This window comes from Bos indicus, chromosome 1, assembly GCF_029378745.1.
Source record: "Bos indicus isolate NIAB-ARS_2022 breed Sahiwal x Tharparkar chromosome 1, NIAB-ARS_B.indTharparkar_mat_pri_1.0, whole genome shotgun sequence".
Classification (NCBI taxonomy): domain Eukaryota; kingdom Metazoa; phylum Chordata; class Mammalia; order Artiodactyla; family Bovidae; genus Bos; species Bos indicus.
Window position 1 is genome coordinate 68,426,384 of NC_091760.1, and position 27,542 is coordinate 68,453,925.

At 50.3% G+C, this 27,542-nt stretch overlaps 1 protein-coding gene across 1 annotated transcript in view; it reads right to left on the minus strand.

The window, feature by feature from the left end:
* Positions 1–15,986, minus strand: part of ADCY5 (adenylate cyclase 5) — a 159,403-nt gene extending 143,417 nt beyond the window's left edge. The window contains exon 1 of the mRNA XM_019956682.2: positions 13,807–15,986. Within this exon, the coding sequence (XP_019812241.2) occupies positions 13,807–14,934 (1,128 nt within the window). The 5' untranslated portion in view covers positions 14,935–15,986. The remainder of the gene's footprint in view (positions 1–13,806) is intronic.
* Positions 15,987–27,542: the final 11,556 nt, after the last annotated feature.

Consider the following 27,542-nt stretch of genomic DNA (forward strand, 5'->3'; position numbering starts at 1 on the left):
CAGACCTGTATGAGGCAGGGAAAGGCCTGGATGCCATCGCCCCCTGTGAGGAGAGGCAAACAGCAGCACCAGGGCCCGCTCCCGACACGCAGGACAGAGCAGAGGATGATCCCGGTTAGGTCCAGCAGTGCTTCCCTATAGATCCTTTGCCCGTGAAAGCTCCCCGAGGGAGAGGATGTAAATCAGCCCCACAGTCGTCAGGTGGCAAAGAAGCAGGGGCAGCAGACACTCGACACGGGGAAGATGTCAGATGTGGTGACTAACTGGCTTTTCTAGGCCATTGTCACCAATGCTGGAGAAATATTCCACTTTAAAAATAAATGTAAAGCAAAATCCAAAATTAACTCTCCCCAGATAACCCCTTTCCGAAATCAACCATGTCATAATCCACATGTGGCCATTCGTGGAGGATTTAACCTGAGGATGTCTCCCTGTCCTGAGATAGGGACACTTCCCAGGCCTCAGTCCACACATGTGGGGCTTTTTAATCCTCCCGGTCCTCAGATGGAGCCTGGTTTCATGTGTGTCTCTCAGTCCTCCCAGAGCATAAGGGCTAGAGCAGGATCCTTGTACATTCCTAGCCAAAGGTGCTAGGAAAGAAGTAGCTTTAAAGTCCACAGGAAGGAAATCCTTTCCGGGGCGGGGGAAGGCCCTTCTCTCCATCACCTTTCTTTACTCTAAGTCTTTGCCATGCGTGTTGACAACAATATACGCAGACGGGGAGTCTCTGACTATATAATAATTCCTTGCACATTTCATGAGCTTAAGGGTCAAAGAAAAAAGTAGTGCTGGACTCACACTGCCATTTGCCTGCTGTTTAACTCTGTGCAAATTCATTCATTCTGTAACAGACGTCTACGACAGACACTGTCCTAGTTTACATTCCAGTTGGAGGGAGACTCACAAAGACTAACGTACAATTTCTCCCACTGTTGTATCCGACCCTTGGGACCCCATGGGTTGTAGCCCACCAAGCTCCTCTGTTATGGGATTTCCAAGGCAAGAATACTGCAGTGGGTCGCCATTTCCTTCTCCAATTCTGACAGGAAATACCACACAAAAAAGAGAGAAGGGAAGAGTTAACAGTGATCAGTAGGCCTTTGGGTGTAGCCCTCAGGCCGTCAGGAGCCTTGAGTGAGATGTGCCTGTCTGCCAAGATGGCTCCGTGGAGCGCATGGTACAGCAGTCGTTTTCTAAACTATCCTTGCAGTTATCACAACACTGTGCTAAGCCACTTATTGAGCCACGTTTGGGGCTAATTGCTGGTGATAAGAGGAACATAAATATACTGAGCCACAGCCTGGCCTGATAAGATTTTATACACCAACCACCAACCAAGTTTTCTTCCCCTATTACACACCTGCAATAATTTTTAGTGGTCATCACTCTTTACTGAATCACCACAATAAACCCCTTTCGATATAAACAACTCTCCTTTCGATACAGCCATAAATCAGACTCAGCGTCATCCCCCCGAGCCCTCTGCTGACGCAGGGAGGCTCAGGGCAGTAGTTCCCATCTGTGGTGCACGTCAGAATCAGCAGGAGCGTCCCCAAATGCCGATGTCCAGGCCCACTACAGATAGCCTGGGTACCAGGGTTATATAAGAACTCCTAGATACACCTTCCTCTCCCACGCCTCAAGTTCTGTTGGGTGACTGGAGGTTAACCCACCCCGAAGTTGATGTCTCAGTGCTGGGCGTTCGAGGTGAAAACAGAGCTGCCACCTGCACTGCGATACAGGGCAATCAACCATAAGGAAGTCTATAACACACTGTGAGAGCTGCTCTTTCATGGGGTTGCTTGGAACAGCATGAAGAATACTGTTTGGAATTTGTGTAGTTAGCCATGCTCATATTTACAGTCCTTACAGTTGAGCTTGCCTCCTGGCGAGTCTCTCAGGTTTTCCCACATCTTACAGCTGGAAAGAGGGAAGTGGGAGGACTCAGGAGGAGGAAAAAAGATACCAGAAAAAAAAAGAAGAAGAAAGGGGACCAAAGATGAGAGGGAGAAGCAAACGCAGACAACAGGGAACCTTCCTGACATTACCAGACAGACCAGCAGGGAACCCACAAGAAGGAGGGCAAAGATGGAAAGCAGTGTTTCCTAAGATCACACCCCCAGGCTCAGAGCCCCGTGCCAGCAGGGCACAAGCTCACTTTGGTCAAGGGAGGGAGCCCTGGCTGTCAAGAGTCAGCATTCCCTATGGAACATGCAAATGGGAACTAGCCACCTGCTTCCCACAGTGCTGGGCAGCGGGGGTCAGAGAGTCAGGAACATTCAGTAAATATCTGAGTATTAAAACAGATGAGGCCCCTGTCCTCAAAGAGCTGACTGACAAGTTGAAAGACAGATAGATAAACCTACTGAAATAAAATTATAAACCAGTATGAGTGCACCAGAGGAAAAGAAGAGGGTGTTTCAGAGTGACTCTGATGTTAAATGCTGAGTATCAGATATTGCAAAGGCAGGGCTCCTTCCTTGGCAGGGAGGGGTACAAGCCTACCCTGCTCACCCAGGATTCAGTGACCATCACTCTCCCTTGGCTGCCTCCACTCAGCTGTCAGGACCAAGGTGCTTCTGAGCTGTTGCTACCCTTTGGGAGCCCGTCAAACGATAGCCAGGTCCCTCTCAGGCAGTGTGGTGAAATGGTTACAAGAAAAGGGACTTGGCCAGAGGAAGACTCGGGGCTTGGGCCTGTTAAGTGAATAAACAAACAGCAAAGGAAAACAGCAACCCACTCCAGTATTGCCTGGGAAATCCCATAGGCAAAGGAGCCTGGTGGGCTACAGTCCATGGAGTCAAAAAAGAGTGGGACACATGGAATTCTCCAGGCAAGAATACTGGAGTGGGTCGTTCCCTTCTCCAGGGGATCTTCCCAACCCAGGGATCTAATCCAGGTCTCCCACACTGCCAGCAGATTCTTTACCATCTGAGCCACCAGGGAAGCCCAAATCACCACACTCATCCCCAAAAGAAAATGTGAAAATAAAATCTTGAAAATCCACTTAGCAAAAGAATGGCACTTGGGCAGGAGTTACATTTTCCTTTATTTTTCTTGAGAAGAGTGACAAACAACAGAAGTGGCTTTGAAGCAGGATATTTGGGGTACTTGTTAGGATGATGGTGGTTTGGGTGAGCAGGGCTCTAAAGACATCCTAGAGTAAACGCTAAACTGCTCTATCCACTAGATGCAACTCTACAGAAAAACCCCAGATTTGACCTCCGAGAAGTGATGCTGATGTGTACCCAGCTGCCTCCTCCCTTCCTGCCTCTGTTCCACCCATGCCACCAGAAGCCTGGATATGAGGGAGCCTTACACCCAGACCTAAGCTACCCAGCATTGTGTCTGACCCCTCTTCAGGTCTGCATCCCTCCTGACCCATCCTGAAGCCCACTCAGGGGCCCTTCACAGGTAAACATCTGATCCCAGTTGTCCTCTAAACACTTTCACGCTGTCCCCTCTCACAGCATCGCTGCAGGCTCCGGAAGTGACAAATGATTTAATGCCTATCTGAGCCAGACACCCCATGGGAAGGAGGTGTCACAAATGAGAAACCACGTGTTCCACAACCACCCAAGACAACTGCTTGAGAGCAGCTATGCCTTCTATAGCCTCTTTAACTACGACGGGGTGGACTCAGGCTGGGTTCATACGTGCAAAGAGCACTGGATTTGGAGTCAGGGATCTGTATTTGTGCAGCAGCTCCTAAGCTAACTAACTGGCTGTGTGACCTGAATGAGGTCACTCAACCTCTCTCAACCTCTACTTCCTCCTCTTTGACACAATATCAGCAGCACAGGTCTGTAATTATGAGAGCTCACATATGCATTACCTTGTCTGGGCACTCAACAACAGAGTCTGTCAGTCAGGAACTTATCCTCAGTTTAGAGAGGGAATGGACTGAGCGAGAGTAAGGCAACTCAGGATCACCCAGCCAGGGCATTCTCCTGGGCCCCAAAGCCAATGTCTGTGCCTTCTTAACTCATCACCTCCTCAGGGCAGTAGTGAGAAGCAAGTAAGATTACGCATGGTAAAGTCCTTTGTCATCTACAAAATGCTAATCAAAGGTCAAAGTAGTTGAGTCTTTTGGCTGATATTCGAGACATTGTCTAGGGGACAGAAAGCCATACATTTTTAAGAAGAAGAAATTCAAAACAAATTATATATATATAACACAAGACAAAAAATACATTTTTTCACATCATCCCACTAGTCCAGAAACAACCGTTCTGGTGAGAAACATATATCATCAGATAGGAGGGAGGGGCCAGGGTTCTGAGTTTGCCACAGAGTTCTGTCCTTGATGCATTTTTAAAAATATTTATCTATTTAGTTGGCTGCACTGGGTCTTAGTTGTAGCATGTGGAATCATTGTTTTTTTTTTTCAAGCTGTGGCATGCAAACTCTTAGTTGTGGCATGTGGGATCTAGCTCCCTGACCAGAGATCGAACCCAGGTACCCTGCATGGGGAGCACAGAATCTTAGCCACTGAACAACCAAAGAAGTCCCTGTACCTGATGCATTTTTGCCCCAGTAAAGTGATCACTCCCCTCCCTAGTGTTCAAGTCAAACCGGATTAGAACCTCAGTTTCTCTACTCTCAATTTGGATTTTTCCTAGAAAAGGATCCTCAGACAAGGATTTGAAAGAAGTGGTTTGCCTGGGAGGTGACCCCAGAAAATATTAGAGAATGGAGAAATGAGAAAAAAAAAAACAAAACAGGGGAAGAAGACAAAGAGAACGGAAAGATGGAAGGAAGATCGAGGAGGGAGGAAGGAAGGGAAGGAGGGAGAAAATAAAGAAGGAAGGAAAAAAAGAAAAATAGTTTTCCAGCCTGTACCACTGTGGACAACCAGAGCTGTATCCTGTAGGCCTGGGGGCTAACAAGAAGGCTTGTCTCCGTTACACTCCCCCCACACCAGGGTCAAGGGAGCTAGGGTATCTATCCACTAGCGCCCAACAGTCACTGGTTGAGAGCTGCTCTGGGGATGGGCACTCCCTCCCCAGCACTTCTGACCTGCCCCACAAGCAAGCAGAGAGGCTCAGGGCCAGAGAAAGCCCTCAGGTGCTGACAGCTGGCAGTCTGGCTGGCAAGAGTGAAAGGTACATGCCCAGGGAATATGAGCAGGCGCCGAACCATCTGCTGTGCTTGCTCACTGAGTGACCTTGGGAAAGTTACTTACCTTCTCTTATCCTATATTCTGCAGCCCTGAAATAGGGGTAAGAATGTCTTTCTCTCAGGATTGATAATAAGTACAGTCATATATGTAAGGGATTAGCTTAGTGCCAAGCTCGCAATAAAATCTCAATATATACTCATTGTTTTTAATCGACATTCTATAAAGTCTTCCTCCTTTTAGATGGTAGGAAACAAAGCAAACTGGGGAACTCTGTTTGGCCCCAGGATGCTCTGAACAGCCCATCACCACTTTCTCGTAGGCAGCCAGGCCCTCAGCGAATGGACCCGCCCCCGCACCAAAGGTCACAATACAGAGCCCAACAGGCTCCATGTCTAACGACAACAGAAAACCCTTAAAGGAAACCGAAACTAGATAAAGGAGGCATCTCCCTGGTCCCTTCCAGTCCCATCATTTTACTTTATAAAGAATTTTGGATGCAAACAGAGAATGAGACTTTTAATGCAGGCTGCTCTGTCTCCTTTTTGAGGTAGAAGAGCCCCCAAACAAACAAACGCCCATATCTAGATGACCTTGCCTAGGCCTATCCCTGAGGCAGGGGGCTGGATGCTGAGATCCTCCCAGCCCCTGAAGCAGGGTGTCCCAACGTGAGTTCCAACAGACACTAATGCCTCTGCTATGCTCCTTCAAAAACTGGCTCTGGGGTCAAATATGTCTGATAATGGCTTCATGCAAAAACCCCTTCTTGGCAAATTCTATGGCATATTAACATATGAAAAGCTTTAAAGTTCTACAATAAAGAATTTTGATCAAGCCAGTATTTCTTAAACTTACCTGACACAGGACTGAATGTGTGTACGTGAAACATTCAGCAACATCCCTCCAAAGGACAGTTAGTGGGAGCGTCTGGGCTAAAGGCAATGCTAAGTGCTGGGGCCCGGGCTGAGTCATCTCTGGACCCTCGTGGCCTAGCACGCGCCTGGTACACAGTAGGCACCTAATAAATGGTTGTTGTCTGAACGAATGGGGAGAAGGCTGAAAGAATGACTTAATAATGGTTTTCAAATCCGTGAAGGGATATAGTACCGGCACTGCCAGGCAACAGCTCTCTGTTTCCAAGAAGACACACGTTCTAAATTGCAGCAGGAGGTACTCTGGAAGCCCTGCTCGGAGTTTAGGATAACAATCCACCAAAATAGGCTCCAAGCCGAGCCGCATCGCTTCCTTCTGTGGAGGTGTTGGTCTAGCACTTCGGAACAGCCGAGAGTCTGCGTGCAGCCGTCCACCCACCCCACCACCCGTTCATTCATTCATTCAAACCCTCACTGAACACCTACTACGTGTCATGTACCGAGGTCCCTCAGGACCCCTTCCAAGAGCCAAGTGGGACTGTGGCAACCTGTGAGACAACCCCCAGGAAGCCCCTAAGGAGACGGAAGAGGAGGCCACCCAATGTGAGATCAAGAAGCCTCAAAGCCCAGAAGCAAGAGCTGATAACCCTCCCAGAGCAAGAAGTGTGTGTATGTATATGAGGTGGGGGGAAGACTGTCCAGGCTGACACATGAGGCAGGCCCAAAGAATAAAGCCACTACTGTTTCCCAGTGTTTGCTTGTTTACCCCCCTCTTCTTGTGACTATATCCCATTGTTCCAGACAGCATCCCTGCCCCCACTTCCAAGCTCTTCCCCTCCCCACACTCACAGCTCCAATCTCCTCTTCCTTGCCTGACATCCTACTGTTCCTCCTTCAAACCATCTCCTAGTTCCTGACCTCTTGCCTACCCCTGATCTCACTTTCCACATTCTGTACCACCCCTTCTGGACCTGGGGTATCCTCAGTGTTTTTCATATTCACTTACGAAATGAATGAGTAAACCAGGACTCAAACTAAGGTCTGTCTCTCTGCTGACCACCCTCACCACCACTACCACCACCAATACTGAGCCAAAGATTGCTTTGCCTCAATCAAGAGTAGGGAGATGGGAATGGCTGGGAGGCAGGATGGGAGGTACAGGCAATCTTTCCCACCCTCTCTCACCACTACCAGTCACCTTCCCCTCCGCATCCTACAACCAATATACTCACCAGCCCCACTGGGACATCTCCTAAGGGGCCTGCAAGTCTGCAGTGATTTTGTGACTTTTAAACAGAGACCAAGTTAGGCATGACGACGGACATCCCAAAAGACTCAGCAGGCATTCATGCTGTAGCAAGACATGAAACCATAAAATTCAAGGGTTGGATGTGAACTGAATGGTTATCTTGACCAATGATCCCAAACCTAAGAGTTGGTCATCAAGATCAGCTAGAGAGCTTTGAAAACTAGATCCAAGCTGGCAAAAAATATAGATCCCTTCCTGGGACCCACCCCAGACCTTCAGAAGCAGAGTCTTCCGTTTCCTCAGTCCAGTCTCCCCTTGAACACCTCCACTGACACAGCTGGCTACCCCAGGGGGCTTTTGGTGTAATGGCTACAACCCCAGAGGCTGGAAAGTATCTTCTACCTGGATAAGGAAATGGTAACCCACTCCAGTATTCTTGCCTGGAGAATGTCATGGACAGGAGTCTGGCAGGCTACAGTCAAAAGGGTCCCAAAGAATCACACACGACTGAAAATTCAGCACGCACACACCTGGAGCTGAAATCTGTCTTCTATTTCTACCCATTTACCCCAACTCTGCCCTTGGGAGCAACCAAAAATAAGTTCAGTCCCTCTTCTAACATCTGATAACAGGGATCCCAGCAATAAATAACACTTTGCCCGTGTTTCTGCTTTCTCACCTCCCAGCTAAACATCTCCCACTCTTTCAAGTGTTCTCTTAGAAGTCAAGGTTTCCAATCCCCTGACCAAACTAGTACCCTCCTCTAAATTCTAGAATCAAACATAGAATCTCAGATGGGGCCTCAGTCTTCCTATCAACTGGATATGCCCACAAGCCTGACCCTACTGGCCTTTTCCAACAGCTAGACCAAAATGCTGCTTCCCATGAAGCTCATGGTCTGTTAACTAGAAACTCCCAGATTTTGTTCATGATGTTGAAAAAGAGTTCTTCCCTGTCCTGGATTTGAATGTTACCTGGAGAAAAGAGGTGGGTGGGAGGGGAGTGGGGGGAGTAGAGCTTTCCAATTATCTTCACGGAGTTTTGCATTTGGGAGAGAAAATCAATACTGATTGCCCTCCACTAGCAAGCTCCCCCCACCTGATAGGCATGGAGGAAAGAAAGATATGCTCAAGTGTAACTTATGTAACTGCACCCAAAGAATTTCTGGGCCACAGTCATATGGGACTCCAAGAGAAAACTGTTTCCATTCCCAACACAGAGGATGCTCCTGGGAAGTAAATGGCCATTGGCCAGATCTACCACAAGATAAATAAAGTTAACAGAGGTGCCAAGCAGGCCGCCATGACTGAAAGTCATCCGGCAAGAGGCCGTACACTCGCAGAGAGGCTCTCACCTCCCTCCCCCAACACACACCCCTCCCCTGGCTGGGCCCGAATGGGTGCTCCACAGCCCTACACCCTCTGACAGAGTAACTGTGGCCAGGGCCTGTCTGCACAGGACAGCTTCTGTCCAGGCCTTTTACACTGATTTTCAAAACTCTTCTGTGAGGCTGGGCAGGTTTTGGTGCTGGGGTTTAATGCATCGTTGGTGTCCTCTTTATAGACAGACATGAACACACTGTTCTGTGCTCCACAGCACACAGACCTCATGCTCTTGCTCCAGATTAAAACTTAGATAGAATTATTAACCGCCAACATTCCCAAAGCACAGCCGCTGACCGTTCTGCTCCTTGGCCAGGCCTCTGCCACTCCTGAAGTCCTCCCCACAGGCATCGAGACACCCCTATCTGGATGTGCCTAGATGACCTCCTGCCTAGAAGCCTTGCTGGACCCCCACCCTGAGGCTTGTGTCTCCCTCCAAGCACCCCCTCCCCATCGCAGAGATAAGGAGGCCACATAATCAAAACAATTAGCAAATACAATTAGCACTGAGGCAAAACAAGCAGACCCTCCCTGGCTACAGACTCAGAGCCACACCCCCAACCCCAGCCTACTGTTGCTGCTGGGGTTCACCACGGCCAGATTTCTCCTGTCCAGAAAAGTGGGTGATGGGGAAAGTAACTGGTGGTAGATGACCCCTGGTGTCATGCTGAAAGTGTGTGGCCTTCTCCACACCACCCAGCAAGCAGGGAGGCAGCGGCAGCCAGCAGGGCACACAGGGCAGACACGGTGACCCACCACCACACAGGCCTCTGGGCCAAGTTCCTGAGCGAGGTGGCGGCTCACCACAGGGCTTACCGGATGGCTGAGTGAGTGGGCAGCTCGGGCTTTTGAAAGGGAAGGGCGAGACTCCATGGGGGCAGGGGAACTGACTGCTCAAGTCTAGCCCCCAGGTTCATTTTGGAAAGTAGGGGCATGTGCATCCAGGGTACTTCCCTGGGGAGCCAGAGGTCAAGGTGAGAAGGTCGATCAAGGCCCAGAATCAGAAATGCAAACAGCCACAGGAAGTCAGCCACGAACAAAGAATAAACAGGACAGAGCTGTGATGATTTCCTTTCAAAGTCAACACAAAGGCTTCCCTCGGCCCACCTCCATAACCCAGGCCAGCACACACAACAGATACACACACACAAACACACACACGTGCACACACATGTTCACGCACATGCACATACATACTAGAGCCTGCCCACATGACAGACAGACACCCACCCTTCAGCCACAGTAGTCATTTCTTGGTCTGCTTCCCCACCGCCATCCAGCCCAAGTACGGACACTCACATGTGCTCATGGTCACAGAACATCACTCACATAGCGCAACCGTCATTCTGATCACTGGAACAACTGGTGACAGTTGTGGGTTCAAACAGGCACAGAGGAGGAAATGCAGAAAATCACTGAGTTTCTTCAAAAGGGACCGAGGGAAGCAAGGAAGGAGCTGAAGACAGGCTGGGTAGGGATGCGTCAGCCCACACCACAAGGGCAACCTCTGACAGCTCTCCCAGGCTCACAGGGACCCATACAGGGTCAGAATCTTCTTTTCAAAAACTGTATCAGGTGGGTTTAATGCTGCTGCAGACTAATAATATCCCACATCTGAACAGGACTCTCTACTTTTCAAAGCACTCTTCCATCCATTATCACCTCCGAGAGTAACACTGGACAAGCAGAGACACTCATCTCCTTTGCCAAATGACTGTCCATCCCCATAAGACCCAAAGATGTTTTCTCCAAAATAATCTCTAATAGCTAAGCATATGTAATAGTTGTGTGAGCATACTTGTTTGTGTGTGAGTGCATGCAGAGGCTTTATGTAGCAGAGTGGGATACAGTCAAACAAAAATGAGGTTGCCATGGCAACAGGCTCCGGCATCATTGCAGCCTATTAACACAAGTGAGGAATGTGTTTGGCAGATGCTTGAGTGTTATTTATGGTATGGGTGTAGCAGAGGGACTTCTAACAGGCAAAGAAGGAAAAAAAAAAAAACAACCCATGACGCTCCTACTGTATCCCACCAAGGAGACGACAGTGAGACGAGCACAGAAGGCGAGGCTGAGAGGCTGCAAAACAGGGAGTAAGAGATGGGGAAGCAGAAAAGCAGGCAGGCAGAGGAGAGGAGAGCAACAGGGGACTGGAGGAGGAGGAAAGTGAAAGGAAGTGAGAGAAAAAGAGCGGGGTGGGGGGGTGAATACCAGGAGAAGAGCTGGAGCAGGGGATACAGCAAAAGGAAGAAACATCATCCCCCACCTTGGGGGATGCCAAGGGCTGCCCCACCTTGCCTCTCAGTTTCCTCTTGAGTAAAAACCATCAGGAGGCATCAGATAAGATACTAGATGTTTCTCCCTTCTAACTGGAGCAAAGGGCAGAGCCCAAGACAGAAGAGGGACAGGGAAAGAATAAAATACCGAGATCAGATACTGATGTTGAAGGTCTGAGCTGTGGGGCAGCTGGCAAGGGGACCAGTCTCTCATGAGAACTGAAAAAATGCCAACAGATTCCTGAGAGCCTACTCTGTGTCCAAGGTCACGGAGGCAGATTCCCAAAGCCCCAGTATTAAAAACCATACATTGCTGGCCCATTTACCTGGATGTGTATCTTCATCAAACATAAGAATAAGGCATCTAACGGAGGCCATTCTCCAATACCTGCTACTCTGGGGTAACCTGAGGCAGAGGGTAATGCTTGATTGTCTCACTAATATTTCCCACCATCCAATAAGATTTGCTCAAGAAACACAAAGTTTATATCATAATTAGAAAGGCAAATGAAATACAAACCAAAAAAAGATACAGTTTTGTCTTAAGTCAACTATAAAGAATGCTTGCATTCTGATTATCATGGACCATTTCTAACAAGTTCTGCTATACTCAGCACAGCAGGTCATGAGAAGTGCAAATGTATGCAAGAGCCTACAGACAGGGGAAGGTCTGAAGACCACAACTGGATAAAAGAAGCATGAGTTGGGAGGTGTGCAGCTGGGGAAAGAAGGGAGAGAGACTGGGCTGAGGAACTAGATGGGAAGTCAGTCAGCTGGCTCTGCCGCCGCAGTGGCACCTTCATGCTAAGATGGAGATGGAACACCCCAGGTCCAGCGCTGCCATCCTGGGACCTGACTCCAGTCTCCTGAAATCACTCACCTCGGATTGTCTAGGGCTGTAATCAGGCCCTGAGTCCCAACTCTGGTTTCAGTAAACACTCTGAATGATCCTGGAAACCTCTGCTGCTCCATGTGCATGCCATGCCTGTCTTTCTGCAGAAAAGCCATACCCACCCAAGCAACCTGCCTCCCATTCAAGCCAGGAACAACCCTCAAAGATAAAAAACTCATATGCCAGCTTGTGTCCCCAGCTCAAAACATTTGGAGCCTTTATAAGCACTAACAATAGCAGTTAACTTTTTTTCAAACCAGCTCTCAATAGGTTTTTCTCTTAAGTTTAAAGATGATCTGTAAAGATTTTTTTTCCTTCTGATCCCAGATCATAAAAACTTCTTTAGCATCAACAACCCCAATTACTTCACTCATTGGAATACAACCAGTTAAGCAATTATGAAATCCCTATATATTCAACACAGTGCTAGATAAGGCAGAGATGGTAAGGAAAAACACATACACCTCAGGAATTCTGCATCCAAGGGGCTTACATTGGATGGGGAGTAAAACCAGGGGCACTCAGGAATAAGTAAGTGCCCCACCCTGTGGCTCTGACTCTGTTGTTGGCCATGCAGAAGAGGGAGAGGCTGACATGGCTGGAATGGAAGGAGGGCTCCTTGCAGAGGTGAGGCTTGGCACAGAGGGGGTAGAACTGGAAGGGTCATGCATTATCCTCTCATTTGCTAGACAAGGAACCTAGGGCACGGAGGGGCTGCAGATCCCCTCCTTCCCAGTCACAGAGTGCCTTGAGGGTACACCTGGAGTCCAGCGCCATGAAGCCCACACTGGCACTGTTTTGAGAAAGCCAGGGGGTACAGGACAGCCCCTGAAGAAACACACAGTCCTCAATAGGATTGAAGTCCGAGAAAAGGCACTAAAAGTGGGGAGGCCATGCCTGGAATTCAGTTAGTTAAGAAGTTCTGTAGAGGAAGCAGATGCCCAGAGAGAGGTAGGGGGTGCACTGGATCTACAGTCAAGAGACTAGACTGCAGCAAGGGCCCATTTGACTCTCACAGCCAAGCTGCAGCACAACCAAGTAGGCTGAGCAGGGGCCAGTGGAAGAGGCCACTGGCGCCACGGACAAGGCACTGCTAAGGGGAGAAAGTGTGCTTGTCAGAAGAGCCAGTCTCATCAAGGTCACCATGGCAAGCACGCCTTCCTCTCATAAGTCTTCAGAAGAACCACCAGTTAACCAGACAGAAGTTTTATTTCCTCCTTATCCCATCATTGGAGGCTCACCTAACTCATCCCAGAAGTGATAAAAAGCCCCCACCACAACTAATAACCAGGAGCACCCACATGGAGGGGTCCTGACATAGGACACTAGCTTTCTGCTCAGGCCAGGAGAGGACTGTCCACCCAAAAGGTTGCTTCCCACTTTTGCTGAAGGCAGCTCTTTGGCTTGTGGGCACTTTCACAAAGGAAACACATTTGTCAGTCTTCCCTCAATTTCAGGTATATTTCCAGCTTTCAAACCCCCAGTCTCAGGCAACTGGCAGGGTTACCCTTTCTCCTCCCTAAGACTCGGCAAGGAGTTCCTAGGGTTTCCCCTCATCAATCCTCCATCCAGGACTCAACTGACTCACTACATCCAGGACTCACTACAAACTATCAGTGGCTCTCCCCAGGGAGAGGTTGGAGAGGGATTAGAGGGTCCAGTCACTTTGGTCAGGGGCCATATATACAGGGACAGAAGCATAGGAAGAGAAGGGGACCTCTCCAAAGAATTTTCTCCTCCAACCCTCCTTCCTCATTAGCATCCCTACAATAATGGATAGGGTTTAGTGTGTCTATCAGCGGGAAGATTACATAGAAGAGCACCCTTTTTGTAAAGGAAGATGCTGGGGCTCAGGGTGCGGGGTCAGAGGCTAGAAAACACCACACAGCTGACAGAGCCATGTCTCTCTGGATCTTCTCACCAGTTTAAAGGGTGAAGGTGGCTTGCCTCTCTTTGGAGTCAGGCCAAGGCCTGCACACCCTACTATCCAGTCCCTGTGCCCAGGTGGGCCCCTACCTGCTTGAGCAGGAACTGATCCTGGGCGTTGGTGCGCAGGGCGATGGCCAGGTGGAGGGCGGACAGGAGCACCCCGCTGAGTACCGCAGCCCGCATGCGCACGGGCAGGAGCGTGTAGATCGTATAGATGAAAAACACAGTCCACCAGATGCCCTCGGAGGCACTGCGCGGCTGGGGCAGCAACAGGCCCACCACCTGGACGGCCAGCACCACGGCGATAAGCGCGTAGCAGGCCAGGCCCATGTGGTCCTGGTGGAAGGCGGCACGGTTGCAGAGCACGGCCATAACGAGGATCACACCCACGGCGGCCGCTAGGACGGCCAGGTAGGGCAGCTGCAGCGGGGGCCGTGCCGCGTGGAAGGCCAACATGACTAGGCACACGAGCACCAGCACAGCCATGAGCATTGTGAGGCTGCTCTGGTTCAGACGGAAGAAGTAGCGCTGGTACAGCCGCTCCAGCTTGTCCGATGGGAACTTCTTAGAGCGGAATATCTGCAGCAGTGCCAGGCAGCAGGCGCCCAGCGACAGCACCGCGCCAGGCCCCGCGCCCGAGCCTGCCGAGCTGCCCCCATCCCCGGACCCTTCGTCTTCCTCGACGGCGCCGGCCTCCAGATCGTCGGCCGCGCGGCCCTTGCCACGCCGCTCCTCCAGGCCTAGCTCCACCGAACGGGGGCGCACTTCCGTCCCGCCCGCTGCGGCGGCCGCAGCCGCCGAACCGCCGCCGCTGCCCGCAGGGGGCGCCCGGGTGCTGCCCCCGCCGGCCGCGCCCCGCCGCTGCCGCCGGCTGCCGCGACCGCAGTCGTCGCCGCCGCGCTCCTGCCAGGCCGACTTGGAACGGAAGCTGAAGCCGAAGCCCCCGGCCAGGGGGTCATCGCCACTCAGCGGAGGATCGTCTTCGTCGTCGCTGCGCCAGCGGCTGGCCAGGCGCTGTTGCTGCTGCGGGGTCACCGCCCCCCCAGGTCTCTTGGTGGAGCCGCGGGCCGAACCCCCGGGGGCTTGGGGGTAGCCATTGGCGCGGGAGTCGGCCTCTCCCCACGCGGAGCGGTGTTCCGGGCCTCCCCGGGACGCCGGCGCCGCCGCTGTCTGCGCCGCGTAGCCCGGGGGGCTCACGCTTTTGGAGCTGGACATCCCCCCCTCGGCCTCGTCGTCTTCTTCCTCCTCCCCCGGAGGCCGGGCCGGGGGTCTCCAAGGGGAAGGTGGACGGCCGAGCAGGGGGACCAGGCTGGGGTCACACGTCGGGGGCGGCCCGGGGCCCTGGGCAGTAGCGGGGCATCTTGGCACCCCCGTCCTGAGCGGAGAAGGAGGGCAGCGGGAGAGCGAAAGGGAGGCAGGCACAGCCCCGAGGTGAGAAGTGGCTGAAAATCCGCGTCGGGAGCCCCAGGTCCGAGAGGGAGTTGGCTCCGAGCTGGGGCAGCGGGGACTGCTGGAGCTGCTGAGCCGCGCGCAGAGGGACGTCCGGACTCCTGGCTCGCGTCGAGCTCGACAAGGACCGGAGTTGCGGACGAGGCGGGACGGAGAGGTGTCCTTGCGGGCGGCACCTCCCCGGGGCTTGCAATGCCTGGGCGCGGCACTCGCAGACTCTGCCTAAGCGGAGACCAGCGGCACGCACGGCGAGAAGGCAGTTAGGACGGCTCGGCAGGGGTCCCGGCGTGGAGACGAAGTGGGCGCCCTTCCCTCGCGGCGGACTGGGAGCGACTGGGAGGTGCGGGCGCCAGCCAGCATTATTTTCTTACGAGGGGTGGGGAGGTGGGATGGGGGGGTGGAGAGGACGGGGGAGGGGGCGGCGGGCGGAGCAACAGCTCCAGAGCCCTGCGGGGAGGGTCCTGGAGCCCAAGGGCGCCGTCGCCCTCATCCCCCACCACCTCCCGCGGCGAGAGTGGGAGCTTGGCCCCGGCCAAAGCCGAGCCCAGCCTTCAGCGGGTCCGCGCAGGGGGCGGGGGCGAGGACCGGCTCCTGCAGCGCGGCCCTTCCCCTCTCGCCTACCCCTTCCCCCAAAACGGAGCGGGGCTGGCCCGGACCCGCCGGCCCAGGAGGGCTGTCGTGCCGACTCCTCAAGCCCCAGGCTCCTTGCCGCCGGCTGCGGGCCCACCGCGGCCGGGCGCAGAAGGACTAGGCTGAGGGCGGAATCCGGCGCAGCGCGGCCGCCGTTCCGCCCCAACGCAGGCGGGCTTCTCCCAGGGAGCACGGCATCCAGAGATCGAGAGCCGAGACTCAGATGCAGCCAGCAGAGAGGGGCCGGCCAGAGAGCCGCTGCTGCGCCCCGGGGGCGCTCCGGGGAGAGCCGCGGGAGCCGGGCTCGCGGCGCGCCATGCACGCCTCGGGCCCTGCGCTGCTCCGGCCGCTCGCGCCGCTCCTTCCTTCTCGCCCGCTTGCCGCCGCCGCCGCCGCCGGAGCGCCCTCCGCATCCCCTCCTCCCGCCGCCTCCCCGCCCCCCGCGCCGCTCGGGCCTCGGCTCACAGAGGCGCGCGGCCGCCTCCGCCCCCGACCCGGCCGCGGCCCCCGCCTCGGCGCCCCGCCGGCATCCTCAGGCCCGGCCTCGTGAGCTGCCCTTTACTGTGGGGGCCCTGGCTCCCCTTCCTCACCTAAAATTCTCTCTGCGTCCCCTCCCTCCCTGGCGCCTGGAGCCGCATCCAGCCCGCGGTCCCTTCGCCCGACCTGGGTGGCATGCGGTCCTCCCTCGCCCCTTGCTTGGGTTCCTGCGCCCCTAGTCCTAGCTCCCCTCTTTTGTATCCCCCTTTAATCCCCCATCCCCCCATTCAACCCAACTTCAGCCCCCGCGCTGCGCCCCCCTTCCCTGGCCCGGCTCGATTGGCCGCTTCCTGAGCTGTCAGACTTGAGTCCGGCGCTCTTATTGGGCGATTCTCGGGCCGGGCGGCTGTGCCAAAGGAGGGCGCACCGGGCCGGGGGCGCCCAGGCAGCGACTGCCGCAGGGAGCCGAAGACCAGAGTCCCTGGAGGGCCAGAGGGGCCCAAGAGCCAGACCCGGAAATGGACGGGAGAGATGGAGAGACTGAGGATCTCTGAGGCCCAGGAAGACAGTTACGGGAAAGATGGAGATGCAGTTGGTGAGGCCGATGCAACCAGGGCTGGGCGGACAGGAATGCTTTGGTGGATAGTTACAGAGCAAGAACCCCGCAGACAGCATTACGAACACCTGGCGTTTGTGAAGAGCTCTCTCTGCTCGTTCGTATGTTATTATTATTATTGTTGTTGAAATCTCATTTGATTCCCCTCAATAACCCTGGGTTGTGACAGGGAACAGTGTCCAGGTGATTATTCCCAGTTTACAGGTGCAGAAACTAGAGCTTCAGAGCTTAATTAACTTGCCATGGGCCGCACAGTTCTCCTGACTTGGAACGGAAAGATCTTTCGTCAGCTCCAGGCTGGCTCCTTACCTAGCAAGGTGTTATCAGGAGGGATAGGCACCAGAGTAAGGTGGAGATGCCCCGCTGGAGGGGGGCCAGATGCTCCTACACAGCGATTAAGAGGCAGGAGTGGAGAGGAATTTTCTTTGGGTTAAAGGACCTAGGCCTGTGGAATGAGGTACCTATCCAATTCTTCCCCCAAGCAGTCCTGCTGGAAGTTCCCGCAGCCTAAACTCTGGACAGATGGGGAACAATCACCTCTAATCCCAGGAGGGAGAAACAAGCTTCACTTTCTTCCTTCAGCTCTCCCTGTGGAGGTTCTGACAAAGAGACTAGAGGCCTGGGTGAGCCTCCCATCCTTTCTCTATCAGTCATCTCTTTGGAAATTGGAAGATAAACCTTCCCAGAGTCGCAAATTGGGAGGAGAACCATTCCAAGAGATCTGAATAAACTAACCCTAGAGTATTCCAGCGTTTGAGTAATCAATCCCTGATTAGCAAAGACTTAAAAAGCCTGAAGCCTGAATTTAGCCAACAAACAGTCAAAGAGCACCCTCTATGTGCAAAGCACCGTGCTAGGTGCTTCAGGGATGGAGAGGTTACCCACCTCTGGTTACAGTCGGGGAGGGAGAGCAGCTAGATGCTAACTCCAGTTCAGAACACAATTCAGTCCGTATTCAACAGAGAACCAGAGAGAGTGTTTTGGGGGGTTGGAGAGACAAGGCATTAATTCCTACTGTAGGCACCAAAAAGAGGTTGAATCTGGAGCCAGCAGAATAGGAGTCAAGAGAAAAAGAGAATGGACTGATATTAAACCACAACAATGTGTCTGTGAATCTTATTGTCATATAACCCTTTTGAGGAAGATGTCATTTTCCCCACTATAGATATGAGAAAACCAAAACAGAGAATCAAAGTTTGCCCAGTTTGTAGCAGAAGGAAACCTAGGTTCAGTCTACTTGTACTCTACCACACAGCCGTGTAACAAATATGATATAAGAACACCCAGACTGGCAGCTGCATGGACAGAAACCAGATGGCCTGAGGTATTAAGGTGGTTGGGTTCCATCTTTGATCTCCTTCTCATTCCCTAAGCTCTCCCTAGGTCGTTCCTTTCCATTTTATTCACAATTTTTTTTTTATAACCATCATCTTATAACAAAAGCTATGTATGATTAAATGTGGGAAAACTGGAAAAAAGAAAGACAAAAGAAAGCACTTATAAATTACAACACCTAGCAAGAACCATTAACATCTTAATTTTCCTCTTAACAAAAAACGGGACTTTTTACAAAGAGTTGTAGAATCTGCTTTTTTTCTACTAGGCAAAATATGTGGATTTTTTTTATACCAATAAGCATCCATCTACAATACGCATTTTATTGTCTGAGCAGAATTCCATTGCATGAATATAGCAAAATTTATTTAACCAGTCTCCTACTGTTGGACATTTTTCACTGTCATAGCAGTTTATAAAAAGTTTCCACTCTTTTACTGTTATAAACAATGAGCATTTTGTAGATAAATCTTCACACACATCTTTAATTGTATCCTTAGGAGAAATTCCTACAAGTACTATTGCTGAGCCAAAAGATAAACATCTTTTCACTAAGGTATTTCTGAAATCTGAATCCTAAGCCCCTGCCTCCCCTTCTTAGTTCCAGTCTTACCTACCCCTGTCCACTGGAGAAATCCCTATGGCTGTTCCTTGGTATCCACCAACACCCTAGATTCATTTTGTCTAAAACTAAGGTCCCCACCCAAGAAGCTTTCTCCTCCGTCTGTTTTCTCGCCCCTGGTGGAATTAGCATCTGCCCAAATCCTGGATCTTAGACCAGTGAGCCCTCTTGTCCCGATTCCCATAGTCCTGCAACCATACCCATGTCTTTTCACATCTGTCTCTTCCACGTTCTCTGGCTACTACCTTTGCCCAGGTCCTCCCTTCTCCTTGCCTGGCCAGTTACCAACTCTCCCTTCTTGCCATCCAGTCTGTCCTCCACTTTGTTCCCATCTGATCATACATGTCACACCCAACTGCAAACTGTCCAAAAAACTTCCTACCCGCCAGCTTTCAGTATCCACCACCTCCCCGCATCATCTAGCCACCCCTAAAGGATTCTTTAAACCTCTGCAGAGATCACTCTTCACATACACCCCCAGCACAACCAAATTTATAGCACCTCTGCGATGCCTCTCTAAAGCCTCTTCCCTCCCGCGCTCCCAATCCCAGGCTAGGCACTCCCTCCTCCTCAGCTCCCAGCACACCTTGCTTTTCTCTTTTATTGCACTTGTCACATTGTATTGTCTTGACTTGTTTTCAGAACTGTTTCCACAGTCTGTTGAGCTCCTTGAGGGCAGAATTGATATCTTTCTCATTCTTGTGCCCGGTACCTGGCATATAGGAGGTACCCCTTAGCTGTTTGTTGGATAAACAAATGGTACATCTGGGGAATAGTGATGAGAGTGGAGTCTGAGGGGTGGGGTGGGGTGCAGGGAGTGCGCTGGCAACTGTGCGTGAAGATGGAAAAGTGGGTTGGGCTCTTTAATACTCTGTTGGAGGAGCGTGGGCTTCAGTTTAAAAACAGGGAAGGATGCCTAAATTGGGGGAAAAAGGTTGGGCTGTTATGTTTTGGGAGGCAGACTCTGGCAATGTTGTAACTAGCTTGGAAAAGCAAGATTTAAAAGCAGAGGGGACTAGTCAGGAAGCTATGTCAGAGAAGGTATAGATGGAGCCCAGAAGTGGCATGGCGATGGGAATGATGCCTTTGGCTGGAGGACGGCTGTGAAGGGCTGACAAGGAAACCCAGGGGTTGTCTATGGCCATACCACCCTGACCGGCCTGATCTCGTCTGATCTCAGAAGGTAAGCAGCGTCAGGCCTGGTTGGTACTTGGATGGGAAACCCAGGGGTCAACCAGTGTGTAGAGGAGGAGTTCGAAAGGTCAGATGAAAACCGAGAAGGGTGGGGGTCACAAGGGCAAAAGGCTGAAACTTTTTTTTTTTTGCCTACAATGGGTCTTAGTCCCGGCTGGCAGCCCTCGGGCTCTTTGTTGTTGCTGTGAGCACCTTTCTCTAGTTTTGGTAATGGGGGCTACTTTCCTGTTGTGATGCATAGGCTTCTTATTGCAAATGGGTCTCTTGTTGTGGAGCACAGGCTCTAGGGCACATGGGCTTCAGCAGTTGAGCACGGCTCAGTAGTTGCAGCTCTTGGGTCTAGAGTGCGGTCTCTAGTAGTTGTGGTGCAGACTTAGTTGCCTTGCAGCATGTGGGATCTTCCCCGACCAGGGATCAAACCCATGTCCCTTGCGTTGGCAGGCAAATTCTTAACCAGTGGACCACTCAGGAAATCCTGAAAGGCAGAGGTTTTGAAGAGCAACTCAGGATGGGCACCTAGCTGTTGTCATCAGATAGGAGCGGACCCAAGGACCACCTCGGGGCTCTGTCTGAAGTGAGCACTTGGTTTGCAAGGAGAGGTGCCTATGCACTCCAGGGCACAGCAGGCCCTTTGGGAGATCTGCAGACCCTTTTTCCAGCCATCTGCCCCTTGTACCTCAGTTACCCTTCAGGACTTCATTCTTCATTTCCCACAGACTTCTTTTTGAAAGAATAGTTGTATTTTGGAAATTAAAATACTAATATTTTAGAATGTTTAGAAATATTTGTAGAAGTGAGTCTCAGTAATCCTTTTTACCTAAAAATACCTTCCTTCCTCACAGAGCTTCCTCACAGTGGGATAGTGTAAGCACTATCTCACCATTAAATAGTCATGCTTTGGGATGACAATCATTCCCTAAAAGTGACTGCAGAAAATCTAGGGACAGAAAGTAGATTAGTATTTGTTTAGGCCTAGAAAAGAGGAGGAATGGAAAGTGATGGCTAATAGGTAAAAAATTTCTTTGGAGGGTCGGGTCATGAATTAGATTATGGTGATGTTTGCACAACTCAAGAAAAATACTGAAAGTCATTGAACTGCACTTTAACCCAACTGGGTGAACTTTGTGGTATATAAATTATATTTCAAGAAAGTGGTTGAGGGGCTTCCCTGGTGGCTCATGGATAAAGAATCTGCCTACCAATGCAGGAGACATGGGTTCGACCCCTGATCTGAAAAGATCCCACATGCATCAGGGCAGCTAAACCATCGCATCACAACTATTGAGCCTGTGCCCTAGTTGGGAGCTGCAATTACTGAGCCCACATTCCACAAGTACTGAAGTTCAAGTGCCCTGGAGCCCATGCTCTGCAACAGGAGAAGCCACCAAAATGACAAGCCTGCACACTTCAACTAGAGAGTAGCCGCCTGCTTACTACAACTAGAGAAAAAGCCCGCAATGAAGACCCAGCACAGCCAAAAAAAATCTGGTTGAAAAATTTATTGCAGATGCTTCTGGGAGATTGAAGGATTTATGCCAGGACTGCCAGTCATTATTGTTAGTGTAGACAAGTTTACTCAGGCTTCTCCCTCTAATGCCAAAACAAGTTTTTCTCACTGACAGAAAGGTTGCTTGCTCTTTAGGAGCAGGAATGGGTTAGGGAGAGGAACAAGAGAACACTTGAGACCGCTAAGCAGCTCCAAGGCAAATGGAAACAGAAGAGGGCATGGGCTCAGGAGCAGGAAGGAGGAGTGCAGAAATGACAGCCAGTTAGGAATTGGAGGTTAAAAATAAACTTCCCCTACTGCCTGGGAGAGCCCTAAGAGGTCTTCACAAGGAAATAAAGAACTCTAAGAACCCTAGGCTTTCTCAAGGGTGGAAGAATCTTAAAGATCATCTAATTCCCTGGGTCAGTCCCTGGGTCAGGAAGATTCCCTGGAGGAGGAAATGGCAACCCACTCCAGTATTCTTGCCTGGAGAATTCCATGGACAGGCTGCAGTCCATGGGGTCGCAAAGAGTCAAACACAACTGAGCAACTAACACACAATTTCCCAAAGGTATGTCACCCTCCTCTGGATATTTGCATTTTGAGAGCAAGCCCTATGCCTAAAACTAGATGACTTACTTTTCCTTTGAGGAACTAACTTACTATCCCCAAGTCATAGAGTAGCTAACAGGATGGAACATTGTGTGTCTGGAGGTAGGTCAACCATGGAGGCGTGGGGCCCTGTGTCTTTGCCACTGGGCACAGATGGCTGAGGTTCCTGGGAGCCACCCTCCACCCTAACCCGTCCCCCACAAGGAGTTCTGAGGAGGAACCAAGGACCTCTGACTTCCTTAGCTTGGAAATTGGGGATGGTAGTTTGTAATTGACCATAGGGAATTGGGCCCTAGATTTTTCCAGACTCTACACTCACCTCCAGACCTCTGGGCCTCAGGGAACAGGAAATATTCAAAGAGCTCAGATTGTAGCAGAGGTGGAAATTGCTGATAATAGCTTGATCTGCCACTCTCGCAGGTGTTGACATTTGCATTTTAATGGAGGCGGTTAATGCCTTCAGCTGAAGGAGTGACTAATATGTTCTTCCAACTGCTACTGGAGGTAATGGGAGACCCTTTGTGGCCCAGGGCATTTTAAATGCCCTCTAGTCACAATACTAGATTACTCCTGATGGGCAGCTGCCAACCTTTGGATTCTAATATCCATATTCCATGCTTTATCTTTGATCCTGTTCTTGATTTTGCTTTCTTGAACTTACTTCTGAATCTCATTTTCCTAAAAGTATGGGAACATCCTTATGAACCATTATTCTTTAAACACTCATAAACTAATTGTCCATTTCAAGCAGAAAACTTGTGCTGGACACAGTTGAGTGGCGGGAACCCAAGACGTACGCCAGCAAAATGCTGTCCTCAAGAAGTCGGAGGTGAGAAAGTCACAGAAAGCTAGAGAACAGCGCAGCGCCAGGGGACATGGCCCATGCAGCTTATGCCAAGCGCTACTTAAACAAAGAGGCTGAGAACTATAGGAGGAAGTGTTCTGATAGGCTTGGGTCAGCAAGAAGGACTTCTCGGAGAGGTGAGAAGCTGAAAGTATGTGTGGGAGTTGGATATACAACAACTGAATAGAGTTTTGAGGATTCAAAACATTCCTCTAGTCACAAAAGACCATGTATTTTTGATCCTATTTATATGAAATGTCCAAAAGAGGAAAATCTATAGAAACACAAAAGAGATCAGCGGTTGCCTAGAACTTGGAGGGAGTGGGTGGGGGAAATGGGGATTAATTGCTCATGCGTACAGTGGGAGGGTGAAAGCTGTTCTGAGATTGTGGGGATGGTTCCACATCTCTACTGCTAAGTCACTTCAGTCGTGTCCGACTCTGTGCGACCCCATAGACAGCAGCCCACCAGGCTCCCCCGTCCCTGGGATTCTCCAGGCAAGAACACTGGAGTGGGTTGCCGTTTCCTTCTCCAATGCATGAAAGTGAAAAGTGAAAGTGAAGTCGTGTCTGACTCTTCTCGACCCCATGGACTGCAGCCCGCCAGGCTCCTCCATCCATGGGAGTTTCCAGGCAAGAGTGCTGGAGTGGGGTGCCATTGCCTTCTCCGACATCTCTAACTATACTAAAAAAAATTGCATTTCATACTTTGAATGGGTGAACTTTATGGAGTATAAATTATATCTTAATAAAGCTGTTTAAAAATGGGGAAGTGGGATCCAGAAAGACCATTCCTTCAGTAATTCCACTTCAGTTATACCCTAGTTTCAGGTTCCTGGTCTTTTCCTGTATGAAGGCTCTTTCTTTCTTTTTTGCTGCACTGCACAGCTTATGCGATTTTAGTTCTCCAACCAGGGATTGAACCCAAGCCCTCGGCTGTGAGAGTGTGGAGTCGTAACCACTGGACTGCCAGGCAATTCTCTGAAGATTCCCCCTCTTTTTTTTTGCCGCACCACATGGCATGTGGGATCTTAGTTCTCTAACCAAGGATCAAACCTACATCCCCTGCCTTGGTAACATGGAGTCTTAACCACTAGACTGCCAGGGAAGTCCCTGAAGGCTCCTTTTCAAGGCAAAAAAATTTCCAGGACCTCAACGTGGTGTTTATGTACCTTTAGTTAAGAACATATATAGTGGTAAAAAGCTATTATAAATTTATTAATTCATTTTCATTTGGTAAATGAATTAATACTTTACTAATCCCAGTAGTATTTATATATGCTAGAAAAGTGATTCTGTATTTGTAGCCAAGCATCTTATGCCTACAAACAAGGCTTAGTGGCCCTCTCTCAAAATCTCCTTGGTTCTTTGGAGTTTTCAACCCACAGTTTCAGAATCCTGGTCTGTGCTCTACCAAGGCATGTTTAATTCAGCTTCCCTGTCAGGTGACTGCCAATGGGGGGGGGATCCATTAGCAGAAAATATGATACAATTTCCATCCTATGATGTGTCTGCCTCTTCAGCTGCTCAGGCAAAATGGCACCCTTTCTCCTCCCAAAACCAGTGAGCTTTGCTTAGAGCAGATCCAGCACAGAAGACAGCCAGAGCCGTGCTGGTTGGCAGACACTTGTCTTTAGCAAATGTAATTAAAGTCAGCAGCAAGTAAGTGCCTATTCATTTTTCATTAGAAAAGTCAAAGGCAACCTTCTTGGAAAGCAGCATCATTGAACTTCAGCCTTGGTGTTAAAGCCAGGCTTTCCCTCGCTATGTGTATCTTCTTCCATGAGTACACACACAAATGAGTCCACAACCTCTTTATTGAGGGTGGGAGAGAGAGAGTCAGAGACCATCAGACCTATAGCCTTCAGAGGTTTTTAGTCCCATCCTGTCTCAGATTACCCCAATGTCTATCTGCATATGTAATTGCCTATATATATGTATATGGACCTTTTACAGTTTACAGGTGTGTGTGTTAGTCTCTCAGTCACGTCTGACTCTTTGTGACCCCATGGGCGGTAGCCTGACAGACTCCTCTGTCCATGGGATTCTCCAGGCAAGAATACTGGAGTGGGTTGCCATTTCCAACTCCAGGGGATCTTCCCAACCCAGGGGTCAAATCCATGTCTCTTGCGTCTCCTACACTGGCACGCAGGTTCTTTACCACTAGCACCACCTGGGAAGCCCGTACAATATACTGGTCTCTCCCCAGATTGTGTTTACAGACCATTTGTGTAGTTTGAACCTGATCTTAGATTCCCTTGGGGAGATGACGTTTTAAAGCTCTCTCTATGATGAATCCTTTTGTAAAGAAGATACAGTGCTTGCACTCTAATAAGTTTGTTTTTTAAGGCAAGGGCAATATTGTCAGTCAAGAAGAGAGAATTGGGGACTGGGGCCCCATCTGGCCCTATCAGACTCCTTGTTGGTAGGCTGAGCCGATTCATCTTGCTTTAGGCATCAGTTAACTCATCTCTTTTCCTCCATATGCTTCCTTACAAAGGCATTTCACCTGATGAGCAAACAGTCCACTCAACGCAGGACTGAGGGACGAGCACTAAACTTGGGGTCAGAGTACCTGGAGGTTCTTCACCAGCCCCACCACTTTCCAGCTGCATGATGTCTGACAAGTCACCTGTCTCCTTTCTGAACTGCGGTCCCCAGCAAGGGTGACTGCTCTCCTGCCCTTAACAATTTGATGTGAGGATCTAGACAATGATGTGAAATTCCTTTTCAAGTTATTCACCCTTATGTAAACCAGGGATCATTCTTAATAAGAGCAAAATAATAAATTCACTCTTAATAAAGTCAGATATTCATTTAAGAGGTTAGCATGGAAGGTGGCACATCTCTGGGTCTCAGGCTCTTGCATACATTTATTTATTTATTTTTTTAATCATTTATTTATTTTAATTTGGCTGCACTGGGTCTTAGTTGCTGCATGTGGGATCTAGCTCCTTGTCCAGGGATCGAACCCAGGCCCCCTGCATTGGGAGCGCAGAGTCTTAGCCACTGGACCACCAGGGAAGCCCCTCTTGCATACATTTAGAGATGACTGTGATAAATATTTTTATGTCTGTGCTGCGTGTGTACCAGCTTGTCTAGTAGTCTGGGAGATCAGCTCTTTCATCTCTGCTGTGTTCAAAGCAGGGCCCCTAGGGCCATGCAGATGAAGGCTCTGTTCTCCAAGACCTTACCTCTTTCAGGATTCTGGCAGACTGCAGCCTGTCTGCTGTGCAGACTGGGGAGCTGCGCCCTCCTGCAGGCGTGGGCGGTGATTAGAGTGGCCTGTGAGGAGCTCGAGTGGGGCTGAGTGTTGCTTCTCCTCTTGCCGGCCACTCTGCTTGGCCCTGGAGTGGTTTTGCCCAGTCTCTGTATCACTGACTGTGAATCTGTGATTGGGCATGGCAAGCCAAGCGGTGTTAGCGATCGTGCTGGGGCTGGCTGACCTTCCCCAAGCCAGGATAATCTCTTTCCCTGGCAACAGGCAGAGGCACCAAGGGACAGCGACAGATTGTGAAATCCTGGGGCTGGGCTTTCTAGAATTACTTAAAAAGAGAAAACTGTAACAATACCTTGCATTTGTACCGTGCTCTTAGAAAGAAAACAGTTTTTAAAAGCTATTCAAGGAGAAGGCAGCGTTGGAATTGTCTGGTAGAGAGCAAACCAGATGGGGTAAGAAATGTATTGTCTTATTCTTATCAAGTCAGTAACAATGAGAGTGTTAAGAGAAATCTTTCATCCTTACCCACCCACCCCCCCCCCCCCCACCAACCACCACACACACACAGGTGGGAATACCAAGGAAGAGTATCACACAGCATTAGCAACAGAGTGCAACCTAACCTTCTTGACTTTTATCATCACCCTAAAGCAAGCAGTGGATGAAGACGCTGAATGACCTAACAATTTGCTTTGTCCTCCTGAGATTCCAGCATGTAGACAGCTCTTCCGGAGTCAGACTTTGTGCTCCGTCCTCTGGGGCATACAGAAATACGCTTGATCGCTTGTAGGTCTGAAAGCAGTGAAGAAATGTGGGGGTGGCACATGAGAAACACTGCCATCTTCTTGCGAGGTACCTGCGAAGGATCTTTAAGCCAGGCAGGAGCAGACTCAACAGACAGGACTGGATGGGGCCGCATGTGTTGCCTGGGGAGTTTCAGTGCTGTGTGAAGATTTGAAGAAGACATTTCAGGAAGGCATTTAAAGAAGCAAACTGGCCACTGGGCCAAATGTGGCCAATGCCTGCTCTTAGACATAAAGTTTTTGAAATACAGTTTTTGAAAGTTGTTGAAACACAGCTACACTCATGTATTTTTGCCTCAGCCTGCTTTTGCACTACTTGCAGAGTTGAGTAGTTATGACAGAGACTGGGTGCCCACAAAGCCTAGAATCTTTACTGTCTGACCCTTTAGGAAAATTTGCCTCACACCAAACACACAAGAATCAACTCAAAATGTCTTATAGACCTAAATGTAAACCTTAAAACTGTAAGAAGAGTACACAGGAGAAAATCTCTGTGACCTTGGGTTATAAATTTCTTTACTGCAACACTGGTTCAT